This window comes from Pleurodeles waltl, chromosome 6 (genome assembly GCF_031143425.1).
Source record: "Pleurodeles waltl isolate 20211129_DDA chromosome 6, aPleWal1.hap1.20221129, whole genome shotgun sequence".
In the NCBI taxonomy this organism is placed as follows: Eukaryota; Metazoa; Chordata; class Amphibia; order Caudata; family Salamandridae; genus Pleurodeles; species Pleurodeles waltl.
In genome coordinates, this window is record NC_090445.1 from 545,605,365 (window position 1) to 545,621,871 (window position 16,507).

The 16,507-nt window shown below is 42.2% G+C and overlaps 1 protein-coding gene across 8 annotated transcripts in view; it reads left to right on the forward strand.

The window, feature by feature from the left end:
- HIPK1 (homeodomain interacting protein kinase 1) overlaps positions 1–16,507 on the forward strand; it is a 504,680-nt gene that overhangs the window by 475,893 nt on the left and 12,280 nt on the right. For all 8 annotated transcript variants that reach the window (XM_069238726.1, XM_069238723.1, XM_069238721.1 and 5 more), the window contains one exon: positions 10,216–10,349. In XM_069238726.1, the coding sequence (XP_069094827.1) occupies positions 10,216–10,349 (134 nt within the window). The remainder of the gene's footprint in view (positions 1–10,215; positions 10,350–16,507) is intronic.

Consider the following 16,507-nt stretch of genomic DNA (forward strand, 5'->3'; position numbering starts at 1 on the left):
TTGTAACACTTAATTATTGTGGGACCTATCAAGCCCTCACCAATGTAACAAATACTGGCAAAAGAAAAAAGGTTTTTGGTCTCAAGAAGCACACATTGCTGCCAGTGGCATAACAAAGGCCCCACAGTCCCCCTCCACGGGGCCACCTCAGCACAGCACCTGCCCTGAGTGAGTCTGGAGGGTGGGGGGGCTTTCTGTTCTTTGCAGGGGAGCCCCCTCCAGTTTCATTACACCACTGATTTCCACAGTAGTTCCTGGCACTGAACAAAACTACTTTGTGTGCCAATATGCTTCTTGTGGAAGAGCACGATGCGATCACTCACAGTAAAGCCAGCCGATAGAGAAATAGAAGTTAAATAAAAACAAAATGTCTTTGTTAACGCGAGATCTAATTAGGGACCCAATTCTTGAAGAAAGTCACAAAAGTGCACGGCTGGTATATATCTTTGAATTAGTGGCTTTCATGAATGCTAAAGAACCTACAGAAGTAGACCAAGAAATCGTACTCCTAGAAGATATTTGTGAACTGTATTCTAGCACAAGCAAATGTGCATGTGTAGATTTGCTCAGGTGAAAATCTATTGCGCATTTACAAGTTCACTTTTCCTCCAAGCTCTTTTTTCCCCAAACCTGGAAAAACATCCAGTAAATTTCCAGCCTTTCTCATTATGGGAAAAGATGAGAGACAAGCTTGTTAAAATCCTTGAAACATGCAAGTTAGCAGGTTTGCGGACTCAAAGGCATTCCAGACCTGTGACTGTTGCTTACTGTTTCCATCAGCCCCAGTATGTAGATCTGTGGAAAGGTGGCACAATAAGGTAATTGCTAAAGTAGGGATTGAAATTGCAAGTATTTAAGCCCTACTATAGTAGTAGCCCTGGCATAATCAGAGAGGCTATTATCGGAGCTCTTACATAAGGAGATTGCTGCCATAATTTGTCGTAGCACTACATGGCACCAAAGGGACAAGTAGATTTTGTTTTTTTACAGGACAAGTATATTTGAGAATCAACCTATCCTATGGACGAGTAGATATTTTATTAAATTCCACAACCCTGCAGAGTAATCCATTAATATCATCCTATATTGCCCTGAGGGGTTCTGTTGACATAATAAATCACTGGTTCCAAGGCTGAATTGTGGCAATCTAGCACAACATTGAATGCATTTTTAGGGTCAAGTGCACAAAGCCCTCTGTCCCTGGTGTAATCTCTCTGTGACCTTGTAACCACGCCCATGTCACGCCCATCAGTTTGGTTGGTTCATGAGCTTGCCTTTTAAAATTCGATTGATTTCATTAGTGAAAAGCATGCATACGTCATGCCTTTTCTGGTGTTTAGCCCTCCTTGAGCGCACCGGCCAACTACTGAAAACATACGAGGCTTGATGTTTTCCGTATGGTTTCTGGACTACTTTTTCTTTTTATTTCGTATGCAGTGCGATTTTGCTGGGCATGACATCGACCCTGTTACATGAATAATTGCACTTTTGCCAATATGTTTCAATGCAAGCAAACTTCTATTTCCTTATGTGTGTCGGCTTCGCACTCATGGCAGCCGTCTGCTTGCTTATGTGAAACTTTTACTTTTCATTTTATGTGGCAAAAAAGTCCAATTAGCAGTTTAAAGCACTAATAGATCTAACTCAAGTAAACGCAAGACCCATTGCATTGTAAATGCTTGTTTTATAGTGCATCTTTAGTTTGATGTAGTTCGCACTGAAATGTTTTTTTTTTTTTTTTAAACAGGGAAAGGTTTCTTAAAACAGTATATGACTTGCTGGACTATTTATTGTTTTATTGCATGTAGAAAACATGGTTTGCTTTCTTAAAGTCATTCTCTCTGTATATGTGTGCATACATGTATTTTACTTATATACACATACATATTTGTATTCATATCTATCGCGATTTCACCTTCGTAGTTATAGTCCTGTCACAGTTTTCAACAAAAGGTATATACTTTGTTTTCTTAATAACGTTGGAACTGTTTGACGAATCTGCATGACACTTTCTGAGAAAGTTTGGGTTTGGCATGGCTAGTTCTCTACAGCCAGCAGAAAAAGGGTAAGGTGGTTAAAAAAAAAAAAAAGTGAGTCTCCTCAGTTTAATTCCCATGAGATTTCTGCTGTATGATACAAAAAGGGTGTTGACTGGAATTAGCAAACTTGGCATGAAGTAGAACTTTACACAAGGAAAGGAATTACCTTTACATGGTTTGGTGTAAATATGTTAAAAACCTTTTGAGAAATTTGCTTCTAAAAATGTTGCTAGTAGACTGGAAACCTTTAGTTAATGGAGATAACTTGTCTGAGACACTAGTTTGCAGACCATCTGTGGACCCAAAGTTTCAAAAGCATTTAAATCTTATTTTATCAGGGATGTGTTTTCTTCTCCATCTAAAAAGTTGTTTTGCTTTCTGATTGACTGGCTGTAACTTCAGGGACAATATTACAACAGCCAACACAGGGTGTGGAGACTCGGTTCCTATGTCCTGGAAAAAAAGTGAAAGAAACCATAAGTGGCAGGTAGAGCTTCCTTTAGCACCCTGGGACAGGTGGCTAACCCCACTGTAATTAGAATGTAAAACAAAAAGAAATTGCTCTGTGGTTTGTGGACCTCCTTGGCTGTGTTTGTGTCAAACCTCCATGAGTGTCTTGGACCCTACTGGCCCTTTCATGTGATCTGTGGATCCTAGGTACTGCGAGTCTAGGCCTGCACACGATTTGGAATGTCCAGCATGGGTCCATAAGCCAGCAAGTTTGAACAACAAAAAAAAAACGGTCTTACCGAAGGCCAGGCTCTGCAGCCAGTGTCCATTATGCATGGCTGAAGCTGTGTGCAGTTGGGGTTTGGTCTCTGGCAGCAGATTTCTGCCTCATACTTGTTCTGCGCACAAACAGACACACCCGATGCAACACTTACGGCCACACAATATTTTTTTATCAATAAATAAGTACACCTAAAAGTACAGTGTGATTAAATAACACATCCTCAAATTACATGCGTAGTTGTCTCTGGTAATGTTAAGGGCATTATTATATGAATGTCATCTAAAGATTATTTACAACATTTATAATTAATCTGTTTAATTAAGTGTGAGGTAATGAGCATTGCATTTGATTGCAAGTGTGGTTTACTTGCTCTACAAGTTACAAATTGCGATCTTAACTATAACATGCACATTTTTGTATTTTTTTACTTTGTCATAATCACAACTGCACTTTAACTGTACTTTAATTTATACAGTATGTCTTTTGCGTTAATCTACTCAAAAGCAACGGAGCGCTGTACAGACTTTAATTGAATATCAGAATTTTTAACACACGTTTAGGTGCTATAACCAAAGCTACACCATTTTTTTAGTTAAACTTTTGAAAAGAAAACTTTTTGAGTGATAGCCCTAGTCTTGGACACAGGTGGCGATTTTACACATTGTTGTTACACAGCAATACACTATTGATATTCTACCTTTTACACAACACTGTTGGTTTTCACTCGTATTGTTCATATAAATGTCTGTGGGGCATGTATCCCGTTGTTCCTGTCTAGCCAGTGTGCTAGTAACCAAAGCACTTCACCTGAACCTCAAGTTTTTTCTCTATACATATGTCTGCTTAAAATTGGTAGAGTTAGGAATTAAAATAAAATAAAAAAACAAACACTGAAATTCAAACCTCTCTGCTTTTTTATTAATCGGGTCATAGATTACTCACAGGCAATTGAGTAATTGAGCGTTACACTTTCTTTCAACCCAAACACACAAAATTCTGTTGACTCAAATTAAGTTAGGAACGATTAGCACCGCTGGGAGCATGGTGCTGATGCTCAGCATTTGGCATTTTGGTAAGCGGTGCCTGGACCTAAGTGGGCATAAAGAGACTGTCAAACTTCCTCCCAGCACCAGTTCAAAGGGCAGAAGGAAGTCCATATCAAGTGGCCGTCAGCAAGGGGCAGTTTCCGATCAGATGTAAGTGAGTTTGAGGTGTGCATGGTCACGGCATTAGAGCTGCTACCATAGGGTTGAGCCGGAGTGGTGCAGAGGTGACAGGGCTAAGTCCCAATGCAGCCTGCATCACTCAGTGAGCTCCCCTGAAGCCCCCCAAGCCCCTCTGCCTCACATGACCCCACGTAACCCTCCACATGGTCCTTGGGCCTTGTTATATTTGTGATACTCATTGCAGTAGGGACCTGTAGTTCCATCACTTTTTTCCCAGCCTCACAGGCTTACTGTTGTCAGATTTTGTAGTTTCTGGTAGGCCACTGGGCTTGTGCCTGTGTGTTGATGTGGAGGATCTGTGTAGCGACCTTGAGCCTTGGATTACCTCCCATTGAGCTGATACATCATGAAAACTAGATCTCAAACGATATCAGGGAAGAAGCATGGAAAAACATCACCTGTTTTGCCATCATCAACTAAGCCATCAATGCTGGCACCTATGTTAGCAGGGGATCCCTCTGAAAAAGTAATTACAACTTTTGCGCTTTCAGTTTTTACATACTTCCCTGTTTGCCCACTTATCCTATCCCAATGACTTCCTTAAAGTTAAGTTCTTACAATCAGGGTGGGAATGCAAAGAAACAAGCTGTGATTATGGACTATTTTCAGAAGGGGGTCACTCCCTGAGCAAACGACGAGTCAAATTACTCAATACGCTCAGATGATGCAATCCTGATCGACTCACCTGTAACCATGGACCTTTTAACCTTGGCCACTGGGATCTTGAAGGCAGAGCTTGATGCAGAACCTGGCACAGGATCTATCATTGTCTCTTCCTCACAGTGCTGAATTGTTACTACGGCTTTAAATAGTACGATCCCAGAAAATGTGTATTCTGCAATCTCATTTGGGTCTTCTAACTCTGAATCCCTCTGTGGAGTTGATCCACATCTGGAATTATCTGAAGCATCTGTGGATTGGGATAAGGCAGTATCATCCTCAGAATAGGGTATTTTCCTGATCAAGGAATAATCCGGAAGGAGATTATTCATTTTCCAACACATTGAATGATTCAAGTCTATTATATGAGATGGTGAATTTGGAGGATGACCCACTTAAAGCAATCAGCTTTTAACATGTCAGATACTTCTATTTCTTCTCTGATTGAAATAAATAATCAAACAGTAAGTTCAGTTCTGAAGGAGGATCCTCTTGAGACAGTCACCCCTCCGGCAGTTGCATCAACTTCGATTAAAATGTCTGACAAAATGGGTAGTCAGTCAGTCGGCTGCACTGAACAAATAACTTTGTTGAAACATATAAAAAATTAGCTCCAGACAGTGAGTAACTTCAGGAGAGCATCCTACAAAATAAAAAAATTCTGGAAATGATGGAATTTTACCTCCAGACCCTGACGAGACTGGATGATTTAGTCATCTATTACAACTGTTAACAAATTATAAAAACTTGATGCTTCACAACTCAAATTATCCAAATTACAACCAGAGTCAAGCTCAAATGTCAAACAATACATTGGTGATGTGATGAACAGCAGGGCTGAATGTTAATCTAATCATTCAAATGTCTTTAACCCTAACAACCAACCGTTTACCAGCTATCAGCAAATCGAGAAGGATAATACGCCTGAGTCACTAACCACCAATTCAGACTGTAGGGAAGTTTCAACTATTAATCAAGCATCTCCAACTGAGAAGGCATTTAGACCATACACTAGCAAATGTTGCCTAAAACAATTAAAGGCTCAAACTTTGTGAATTGTATTAAAGCTCAGACACCCATATCAGCAGCAGAGCTAAATTAGCTGTGTTTCCTATAGTTGAGCAAAGAGAAAAGGCTGTGGGACATAAGGATTTGGCATCTAGTACAACTGTCAATCCTGGAATTAACACAGTTGGAAATGTTACTGGGATTAGCGGATCTACTGGAATCGAAACAAAGAAATCATTAAGTGTAACACCCACTTTTAGTAGTAGTAAAGCTGCTGGAAGTATAGCATGCCTGGGGATTTTCACCTCGGATCGTCCTAATAATAAAGACCATTTGAATGACTTAGCCTTAGAAAATTCCTAGACTGTCACAGATGTTTTTCATCTCTAGCAAACATCCTATGAGATGTAGTTTCTAACATAGGTACAAACATTAATCAGTCAGTCTCAAGCTCTCAGTGCTGCCCTCAACAGATACTAATAGTGGGTGAAAGTAAAGAAACAAATAATATAGCCGCAACAGGACTGGATAGCAACTTTCTGTTACCGCTGTGTATTTCCAGTATTTGGCCATACTGCAACGCAGCTTTGACTAATGATGCTTCACCCTGGATTTTATTCCCAAATCCGTTTCACAAGGTCTACATGATACTTTGAATCACCAAAATATTTTGAGGCTACTACATCATTTCCCAGAATTACTAAATAGCTGTTCAGCAGACATGTAAAGTGTCTGATTTATCCAAGATATTAGCACTCAAAATGAGCTCACAAGAATAATCTGGGCTACTGATGGAATTATGCAAAAGGTACTGGCAGAAGCGACTGAGTTAATATCGAAGGGTATTATATTATCGAAACTAGTAACGTCAAAGTATTAATCTATTAGAGTTGTGCGTCATAAACCCATAAATAAAATAAGCCACTTTTAAGGTCCTTCATGTCCTGTTGAGAGTTAAATCTGGGACTCAGTATTGTCAGAGTCCCAGTGGCAGAGCGTACAGTCGCCATTGCTAACCTGCTAGTACATTACTTCCCTCAAAACCTGAATCTTTCAGGTTGCTCCTAGCCTAGATTCAGAGTCAAATTTTACTGAGAAGATGTTAATTTGTTCCTGGAATATTGCAGTGATCGAAAAGCATTTACATTTTTGCGGTAAGGATTTAACAGCATTTTTAAACCAATATCAAGTAATCTGTTTTTAGAAAACCTCATCAATAAAACCTCTTTACATACCAAACTTAACAACACATGAAATTTAGGTGATTGTGAACCCTTTCGGCTGCCCATTGAGTGGGTTGGCAACATTAGTCCACAATAGTAATATTTTGAATTTATTCAGTCTAGAATATTCCAGAATCAGTTATGAGAAACTGTTGGAAATCCCAAGACCAAAAAGTCATGCAATGTGTGAACTTATTTTAGATCTAGGACTTCATGTTTAAAAAAGATTTGTCAGACCAACTGGCAAACTTCATTTTGAAAGTTAGAAACTATTATTATTTTTACTCTTCTAGATTGCAGCTCCTTTTCTCTATGTCAAGATTATCAGATGATCCCAAGATAAGAAAGTGATCATAATCCACAGCAGATAACTTTGGCTTTTAATTATCATTTCAGGAGGCATATGATGGGTTTCTAGATTTTATTTGTAACTCACCAATCTAAGATCAATTAAGTGGAATGCTTGTTTTATTCACTTATTGATATAATTAATTAAACAAAGCTTTATAAGTGGTTATTTTTCTAAACCATCTATTAGCTGGATTAACCTTTCAGATAATTTGTTATACACTATGATTTATGTTATTTATTTGAATATAACTAGGGGTGCATGGGCTGTTCCCAAAAATAAGGACCATCTAACAATTTTAGCAAAAAGAAATCATCGGAAAGTATTAAGAGGAATATTAAAGAATCTGAGATCTAGATTTAGAGACCTTGTGAAAAGCGACGGTTTCAACATGAAATTCAGGAGCTACGTAGAGATCTCAGGTTCTGGCCTGGACAAAATTGCACCACTCTATCAAATCCTGCATCTTGAGATTATTTTGGACTTTTGTTGGACTGGTCACCAACTTTACTAAACCTTCAAACGATTTCTGTGTACCTCATGATCAATAGAATAAGCACATCGATAATCTCTGTGTGTTGCAGTTCCACTTTCTTTGAGCCACCAAGTTATAACACTGACCTTTGGATAACTAAAGAAGAAATAAAGGCGTTAGTAAGAATATTTTGCTGTTCAAGAGCTGCAGGTCCGAAAGGCATACCAGTTGATGTGATTAAAGCAGACCTTCTGCTCTGGAATGAGTTACTTTGTTTATGAAGATTTTGGAATCAGAAAATCTACCTGCAGGCAAGGGGCTGTTATGCACCCAGTGCATAAAAAGTGATTAAAGCAGAACCCATGTAATGATCTTCTTATTCCTTTGTTGGACGCTGAAGGAAAGAAAGCTTATGGCAAGCTTATTAGGATGGATGTCTGATTTTCAGCTAATGCCCGTGGAGCAATCTGAATTCAGGCAAGGATGTTCAACCGTTGATAATATCATTACACTAAAATTATTCGTGGACAGCATCTTAAAATTAAACCTCAGTGTATATACACTTGTTATATTGATTATTCATAGGCGTTCAATAAAGTTAATTGACTAAAACTCCAGGAGAAATTTTGTATTAATGGAATCAGTCCCACTATCTTGCATTTTTTAATATCTGTCTGTTAAAACGTAACTATGGTTTAAGCTGACGAAAGTGTCTTCTCTCGAAAGACAACTACATCCAATGGATTGAAACAGGGATGCATTTTAGCACCACTACTCTTTTCACTGTACATTGCAGACTTATCAAAACTTTTAAACGCTTTAGAGGGATTGGCACCAAAGCTAGGAGGTTAACCATTTAGTTGCTTGGCATATGCTGATGAGGTTATCTTATTTTCATCAACCTCATCAGGACTCCAATCACAGTTACAGAATTTACAATAATTTAACATTGAAAATGACCTAAAAATTAATCCCAGGAAAAGTAAAGGTTATGTTCTTTGGGAAAGCTGAGAATTATGTTAAACTGACAAGCGTGACACTGTGGAAGAAGTACCGTCATACCATTACTTGGGCCTAACAGTTGATAACAGACTACGCTGGATAAGTCATCTTTCCATTTTAAAAACAAATGTCCAAACAGTGTCCCTCTCAGTAAAAAAAAAATCATCAGACCTCACGGTCTCAGGTCTCTAAGGCTGCTGGAAACAAAACTAATACCTACTTTACTGTGCGGAGTATTGGTTTGTTCTGAAAATTCCAGTAGCGATCTGGATAAAATCTATCTAAAAGAGCTCAGCTCTCTATTGAATCTTCATTCATCAATTCCCCAGTGAAAACTGAGGTTGGAGTTATCTTTGACTTCATTAACGGTTTGCCGTTCAGCAGCAGTGTTGAATTACTTCTGTGATTGTGCAATACCAAGCAAAGATTCACTGAGATATTTGATTTACAATACAATAGATTTACAATAAGGTCCGCATCTGTTAATGAAATAATTGTAGAAAACAATTTACTACTATCTGCAGATCTCATAATTTTGCCCCGAATGGAGTGAAAGAGGTTAATCAGACAGTCTCTTTGGAGGAACGCAAGAGCTGCGGATTCACTGACACTACAGAAATATTGATATGCTCATTATAAAACAGTTGTATTCTAGATTAAAACTAGAATATTTAGCCTCTAATTTAATTCCAAGATACAAGCAAAAATACATGAGATTTTGCTTCCTGTTGATACCAATAGCTCAGATTGAGAGGTCTTGGAACACTTTTTACGTCAAAGGCCTGGGCTTGTGCAACTACAAAGAGTAGTCGATTGAGCACTTAATTTTTTATGTCCTAGTTTACCAGATCTACGAAAGAAATATCTGAAAAAAGCTTTTAATTTAATTAATTGTAGATCTGCCAAGGAGAGGCTGTTGCATAGTGATTTTCCACAACAGATTGTAAATTTATTAGGATATTAACTACATTTTTAGATAATGCTTATTGTTGCCTTAAGGAAGTGTGATTGAAATGTTGCTGTTATAGAATATTTGCAGATGCAGATATATACCGAATTTTAAAGCATTTAATTCGTTTTAATTGTGATGCATTTTTTAATATGTACAAAAAATATATTATTTACTTCCAAAACACTTTGTCCAGAGTTAACTAGCCACACACTAAGCTAAATTGTAGTCGCAAACTATATACATCCAATGTATTGAATTTTCATTTTCTCAAGTAGCAGCTTGTCCACCTCACTCCAGGTCATTAGGGCCACTGTTGCCAGTCCCAAACACCGGAAGCAAAGCAAGAATATAGCATCCACAATGCATTAGTTTATTACATAAGAACAGGAAACCGATTTAGTAAAGATCTGGAAGGAGGTGGTCACACTAACGAGAACCGTTCTACCAATTATTTTGAAAAGTAAAGGTAACAGTGAATTATTTTGAAGAGTGAAAGTGATCCCATCACTACTCATTGATTTCAACAGTGGCTTTTTGAAATGTTACAGGCATTCTCGGCAGTGTTAGCAAGTCGAAAACTGTTTCATCAGTCAATGGACAATCATCTGGTCATTGTGGAACACAGTCGGGCTATCGATCACAACGAATGCTGAATGGAATGCAACCATTAAACCTCAGCCAGGTAAACAGAACTACATTGCCTGATATCTCTGATATTCACTTCTCTTACCAACTTTTTTATGGTTCCAGGTCATAACAGTCAGTAATTTCAGTGTGGCTGCAGTATCCAATGCACTGTGAGGTGCGGGTTCCTAGTTTTTGTTGTTTTACTGTATGTATATTTAGCATATTCACTTATTGTGCACTTTCATACCATATCATGTCAGGACATTAATATTAAAAATTGGTTTTTTTTAGAAGTCTGTTTTCAGCGAGTGTCCTGATTGAATTTACTTATGATCACGTTATTTGAAGCCCATTGCCAGGACACACACAACAGTTTAGATGTTGTTTTACTGTCTGATCTGGAAGTGTTTTATGGATGTTCTGGGTAAAATTGCAGGCAGTAATTACTTTGTCATAGGTGTTGGCACCTAATGACAGGCAGGGTCTGGTGCTCATCTGCACTGGTTGGAGCAGAGGTGGATTCAGATAGTGATCGTCAGTCACATGTACTCTGGTTATGGTGTCAGGGAAGTTAAAGAGAGTAAATCTTTTACTTTTTTTTTTTTTCACCATTGGATACCACTCATATCTGATAGAGACTTCTAGTTCCAGATTCCTTACCTTAGAATTTCCACGCAGTTCCCTTGTGCTCTATTAGGTGACATTGGTCAACTCCGCGTCCATTGTGGAAGCTGGACTTAATGTTCTGGGTCATATAAAGGCGCCAAACCGGTGCACTGCGTCAGTTCTTTACTTTCCCCGCTAGCCTACGCGCAGATCTGGGGAGACCTAACCTTAGTTGTATTTTGACTGACCTTTTGACTTCTTCTCAACGTATTTTTTTTTGTTTTTTTAAAACTTTTGATGTGTCGAGATGTCATCTTGTGAGACCAGCTTCAAGCCCTGTGACTCCTGTCACCACATGATGTCGGTGACAGATCCGCACCTGATGTGTTTGTGGTGCTTGCAGCACGACCACAACCCGAAGTTGTGCTCCGACAGCCAGCCCATGGACCTGAAGGCTTTGAGGGAGCGGTCCCTAAAGCTGCTCATGGCCTGGCGTCCAGCTCTGCATCACTCCCGGTCTTGGTTGAGAGGAAGGTCTTGAGACCGTTCGCGGAGCCATCACCACTCCTCCTCGTCCCACTCCACATTGTCGGGTCATTCAGGTAAGCTCAAAAAGAAATTGAAGAAGCATAAGCGTTCTTCGACTTCACCCCGTCGGTTAGATGACGCAATGCAAGAGAAGGAGTGGCTTCACTCTAGGCTTCTATCTTTGGAGCCTGTCTGGTAGATTCAGATCTGACCTCTCCCCCAGGAATTGGGAAAGAAGGCAGATAAGTGGGTCAGAACAAGGGTGAGCAGAATAGCGCACCCTTGGGGTGACAAGGACAAGAAAAATGAAGCAAGTAATTCTCAGGACAAGGGTGCAGACAAAACAAAACCTAAAGAGTTTTCATCAGGCCCACAAAATTCCTCTGGGGGTGGGTCCAAATCCTCTTCCCATAACAAAAAAGCCTTGGTGCTATGTCTGTAGGAACAAGGACCATAGTTAGGGAGACAGGTCCTTTCCTAAGAAAAGCAAAAATCCACCCACCACTACAACCCCCAACTCTACCACTAGTGCCCCTACTAACTACAGTAGTGGTGGGTCAGGCAGCAATAGCCATTCCAAGGGTGTAGCTGGGCTTACTTTAGGAAGCGTGGTGGGAGGCTGGCTTAGTTAGGGAAACTACTAGGTATGTTTTAGTCTCAGGTGGGGGAGTGATTTTGCCACCCTTGCTGCCTGTCCCCTTAATATGGGTAAGTACAGTCAGCTGCCCTTGATAAATGGTGTTCAGGCAGAATCCTACAGGCCAATGGTTTGGTTGAGGGGTTTAATAAAATTCTCAAAGGCATGATTATGGGACTCTGGAAAAACTCAAGAGGAGATGGGATGTCCTATTGCATGCCTCCTGTTTGCCTACAGGGAGGTTCCTCAGAAGGGAGTGGGCTACACCCCCTTTGAACTTCTGTTAGGGGGGTCCACTTACACTTGTATGGGAAGGATGGGGGCAACTTCTTAAGCCCCCTAAAGAAGACATTGTGGATTATGTACTTGGCCTCAGATCCAGGAAGGATGAGTACATGCAAAAGGCCATTAAAAAACATAAGGCCAGCCAGAGAACTGCAAAAGCAGTGGCATGATCAGAAGGCTGTCCTAACTGTGTACCAGCCAGGACAGAAATTGTGGCGCCTGGAGCCTGTGGCTCCCAGGGCACTCCAAGACAAATTGAGTGGTCCCCATATTAAAGTGTAGAAAAAGGGTGAGGCCACCTATTTGGTGGACCTTGGCACTCCCAAAAGTCCCCTCCAGGTGCTTCATGTGAACCGCCTTAAGCCCTACTATGATAGGGCTGATCTGACACTGCTCATGGCAACTGATGAGGGATAGGAAGAAGAGAGTGACTGTCTCCCTGATCTCTTCACCACCACTGCAGCTGATGGCTCAGTGGATGGGAGTGGTCCTAGCAGACTGCCTTTGTAAACCTCGGAAAGAGGACTGCAGGAACCTCTTAGGCCAGTTCTCTGAACTGTTTTCTATGATACCTGGTCAGACAACATGGTGTGAGCACACCATTGACACAGGAGACTGTTTGCCTTTTAAAAGTAACATTTACAGGCAACCTGATCATGTTAGGGATTGCATCAAAGCTGAAGTGCAAAAGATGCTTGACCTAGGAGTGATTCCACTCTGCCATCCCCTGGGCTAGTCCAGTAGTGCTGGTACCAAACCCTCACTCCCAAAATGGGAAGGAGATGAGCTTCTGTGTATATTATAGAGGGCTCAACACAGTAACAGAGACTGATGTTCACACAATACCTAGGGCAGATGAGCTGATAGATTACACTGGCATTTGCCAAGTATCCAAGCACCTTTGACTTGACTTCAGGATATTAGCAGATCAAATTGTCACAGGATGCAAAACCAAAAACTGCGTTCTCAACCATAGGAGGGCATATCAATTTACTGTAATGCCCTTTGGTTTGAAAAATGCAACTGCCACTTTTCAGAGGCTGGGGAATACGAATGCAGTCCTCCAAAGTTTGGAATCCTATAGTGCAGCCTATCTTGATGACATAGCTGTATTTAGCTCCACCTGGGATGACCACCTGGTCCACCTCTGGAATGTTTTGGAGGCACTGCAGAAGGCCGGGTTCATTGTCAAGGCCTCTAAGGGTCAGGTAGGGCAGGGGAAGGTTGTATATCTGGGCCACCTGGAAGGTGGAAGCCAGATTCATCCATTGCAGGAAAAGACCTAGACTGTCTCAGAATAAATTCCCCCTACCACAAAGACCCAGGTGAGAGCCTTCCTAGGCCTTACTGGGTACTACAGGAGGCTCATCAAGAATTATGGCTCCATTTTAGCCCATTAATGACTTCGCATTTAAAAGATGCCAAAGAAAGTGTTATGGACAGCCAGCTGTCAAAAAGCTTTTGAGGACCTTAAACAAGCCATGTGCTCTGCACTAGTGTTAAAAAGCCCTGACTGTGCCAAGACATTCATTGTCCAAACTGATGCTTCAGTGGTAGGGGTGGGGCAGTTCTTTCTCAGCTCAACACTGAGAGCCCGGATCAACCAGTTGCCTTTATCAGCAGACGGTTGACCCCTAGAGAGAGGTGTTGGTCAGCAATAGAAAGGGAGGACTTTGCTGTGGTCTGGGCCTTGACGAAGCTGAGGCTGTACCTGTTTGGCACTCAGTTCATTATTCAAACAGACCACAAGCCCATTCAGTGGCTCAAACAGATAATGGGAGAACCCCCCAAATTGTTGAGGTGGTCCATATCCCTAAAGTGAATGGACTATACAGTGGAACAAAGACCTGGGAGTAACCAATCCAATGGAGATGGATTCTCTAGATATTTCCACTTAGACAATGTAGACTCATCTGGGCAAGGTTAGCCTTCTTGTTCTTCGTTGAGGGGGGTTATGTAGGAAAGAACCCTCTTTCTTGGCATGGTTACTCCCATTTTCTTCCTGTTGTCAGTATGCTTGACTGTCTACTGGGTTCCCGCTAACCAAGACCCCAGTAGTTTTGCTTTCTCTTCTAAATTTTACCTTTTTCTTCCCACACTTGGCATACTAGTCCTCCCCATACAAGTCCCTAGAATATGGTACCTAGATACTCAGGGCATTGGTGTAAGGAAATGCCTCCTTGCCATGGTTACCACCTGACTTTTTGCCTTCTGCTGATGCCAGTTATGTTTGAAAGTGTGCTGGGACCCTGCTAACCAGGCCCCAGCACCAGTGTTCTTTCCCTAAACTGTACCTTTGCTTCCACAATTGGCACAGCCCTGGCACCCAGATAAGTCCATGTAAATGGTACCAAGGGCCCTGGTGCCAGGGAAGGTTTTTAAGTGCAGCAGCATGTATTATGCCACCCTGGGGACCCCTCACTCAGCACATGCACACTGCCTCACAGCTTATGTGTGCTGGTGGGGAGGAAACAACTAAGTCGACATGGCCCTACCCTAGGGAGTGCCATGCCAACCTCACACTGCCTATGGCATAGATAAGTCACCCCTCTAGCAGGCCTTACAGCCCTTAGGCAGGGTGCACTATACCACAGGTGAGGGCATATGTGCATAAGCAAAACCTTAGACATTGTAAGTGCAGGGTAGCCATAAAGAGTATATGGTCTGACAGTTTGTCAAATACGAACTCCACAGTCCCATAATGGCTACACTGAAATCTGGGGAGTTTGGTATCAAACTTCTTAGCACAATAAATGCACACTGATGCCAATGTGGAATTTATTGTAAAATGCACCCAGAGGGCATCTTAGCGATCCCCTGAATACCAGTACGACTCCTAGTGCTAGGCTGACCAGTTTCTGCCAGCCTGCCACAACCAGACGAGTTGCTGGCCACATGGGGAGAGTGCCTTTGTCACTCTGTGGCCAGGAACAAAGCCTGTACTGGGTGGAGGTGCTTCTCACCTGCCCCTGCAGGAACTGTAACACCTGGCGGTGAGCCTCAAAGGCTCATGCCTTTTGTTACAGCACCCCAGGGCATCCCAGCTAGTGAAGATGCCCGCCCCTTCGGCCACTGCCCCCACTTTTGCTGGCAAGGCTGGAGGAGATAATGGGAAAAACAAGGAGGAGTCACCCACCAGTCAGGACAGCCCCTAAGGTGTCCTGAGCTGAGGTGACGCCTAACTTTAGAAATCCTCCATCTTGAGATTGGAGGACTCCCCCAATAGGATTAGGGATGTGCCCCCCCTCCCCTCAGGGAGGAGGAACAAAGAGGATGTAGCCACCCTCCAGGACAGTAGCCATAGGCTACTGCCCTCCTGACCTAAACACACCCCTAAATCTAGTATTTAGGGCCACCACAGAACCCAGGAAATCGGATTCCTGCAACCTGAAAGGAGAAGGACTGCTGACCTGAAAGCCCTGGTGAGACAAAGGAGACAACTACTGCTCTCCTGACTCAAAGAAAACCGCACAGCGAAGCATCCGACAGGGACCAGCGACCTCTGAAGCCTCAGAGGACTGCCCTGAAATACGAAGGGCTAAGAAACTCCAGAGAACAGCGGCACTGTTCACCTACAGCAAAATTTTTGCAACTTTCTAACAACTTTCAAGGAACTCGCTCTTCCCGCCGGAAGCGTGAGACTTCACACTCTGCACCCGACGCCCCAGCTCGAACTCAAGAGAACCAACACTACAGGGAGGCCTCCCAGGTGACTGCGACCTTGTGAGTAACCCGAAACGACCCCCCTGAACCCCTTTAGCGACGCATGCAAAGAAAATCCAGAGGATCCCCTGACCGCGACTGCCTGTAACAAGGAACCTGACGCCTGGACCAAGCATGGCACCCGCAGCCCCCAGGACCAGAAGGAACCGAACTTCAGGGTAGGAGTGACCACCAGGCGACCATCTGCCTTGCCCAGTCAGTGGCTGGCCCGAGAAGCCCCCCTGTGCCCGGCCTGTACCACTGGAGTTACCCCCGGGTCCCTCCATTGATTTCTATCATAAACCCGACGCCTGCTTTGCACACAGCACCTGGCCGCCCCTGCGCCGCTGAGGGTGTGATTTGTCTGCCTACTTGTCCTCCCACCTTGAACTTGTAAATGCCTTACTTATCTGAAAAACTAACCATTACTTACCTCCCCCAGGAACTTTTGATTT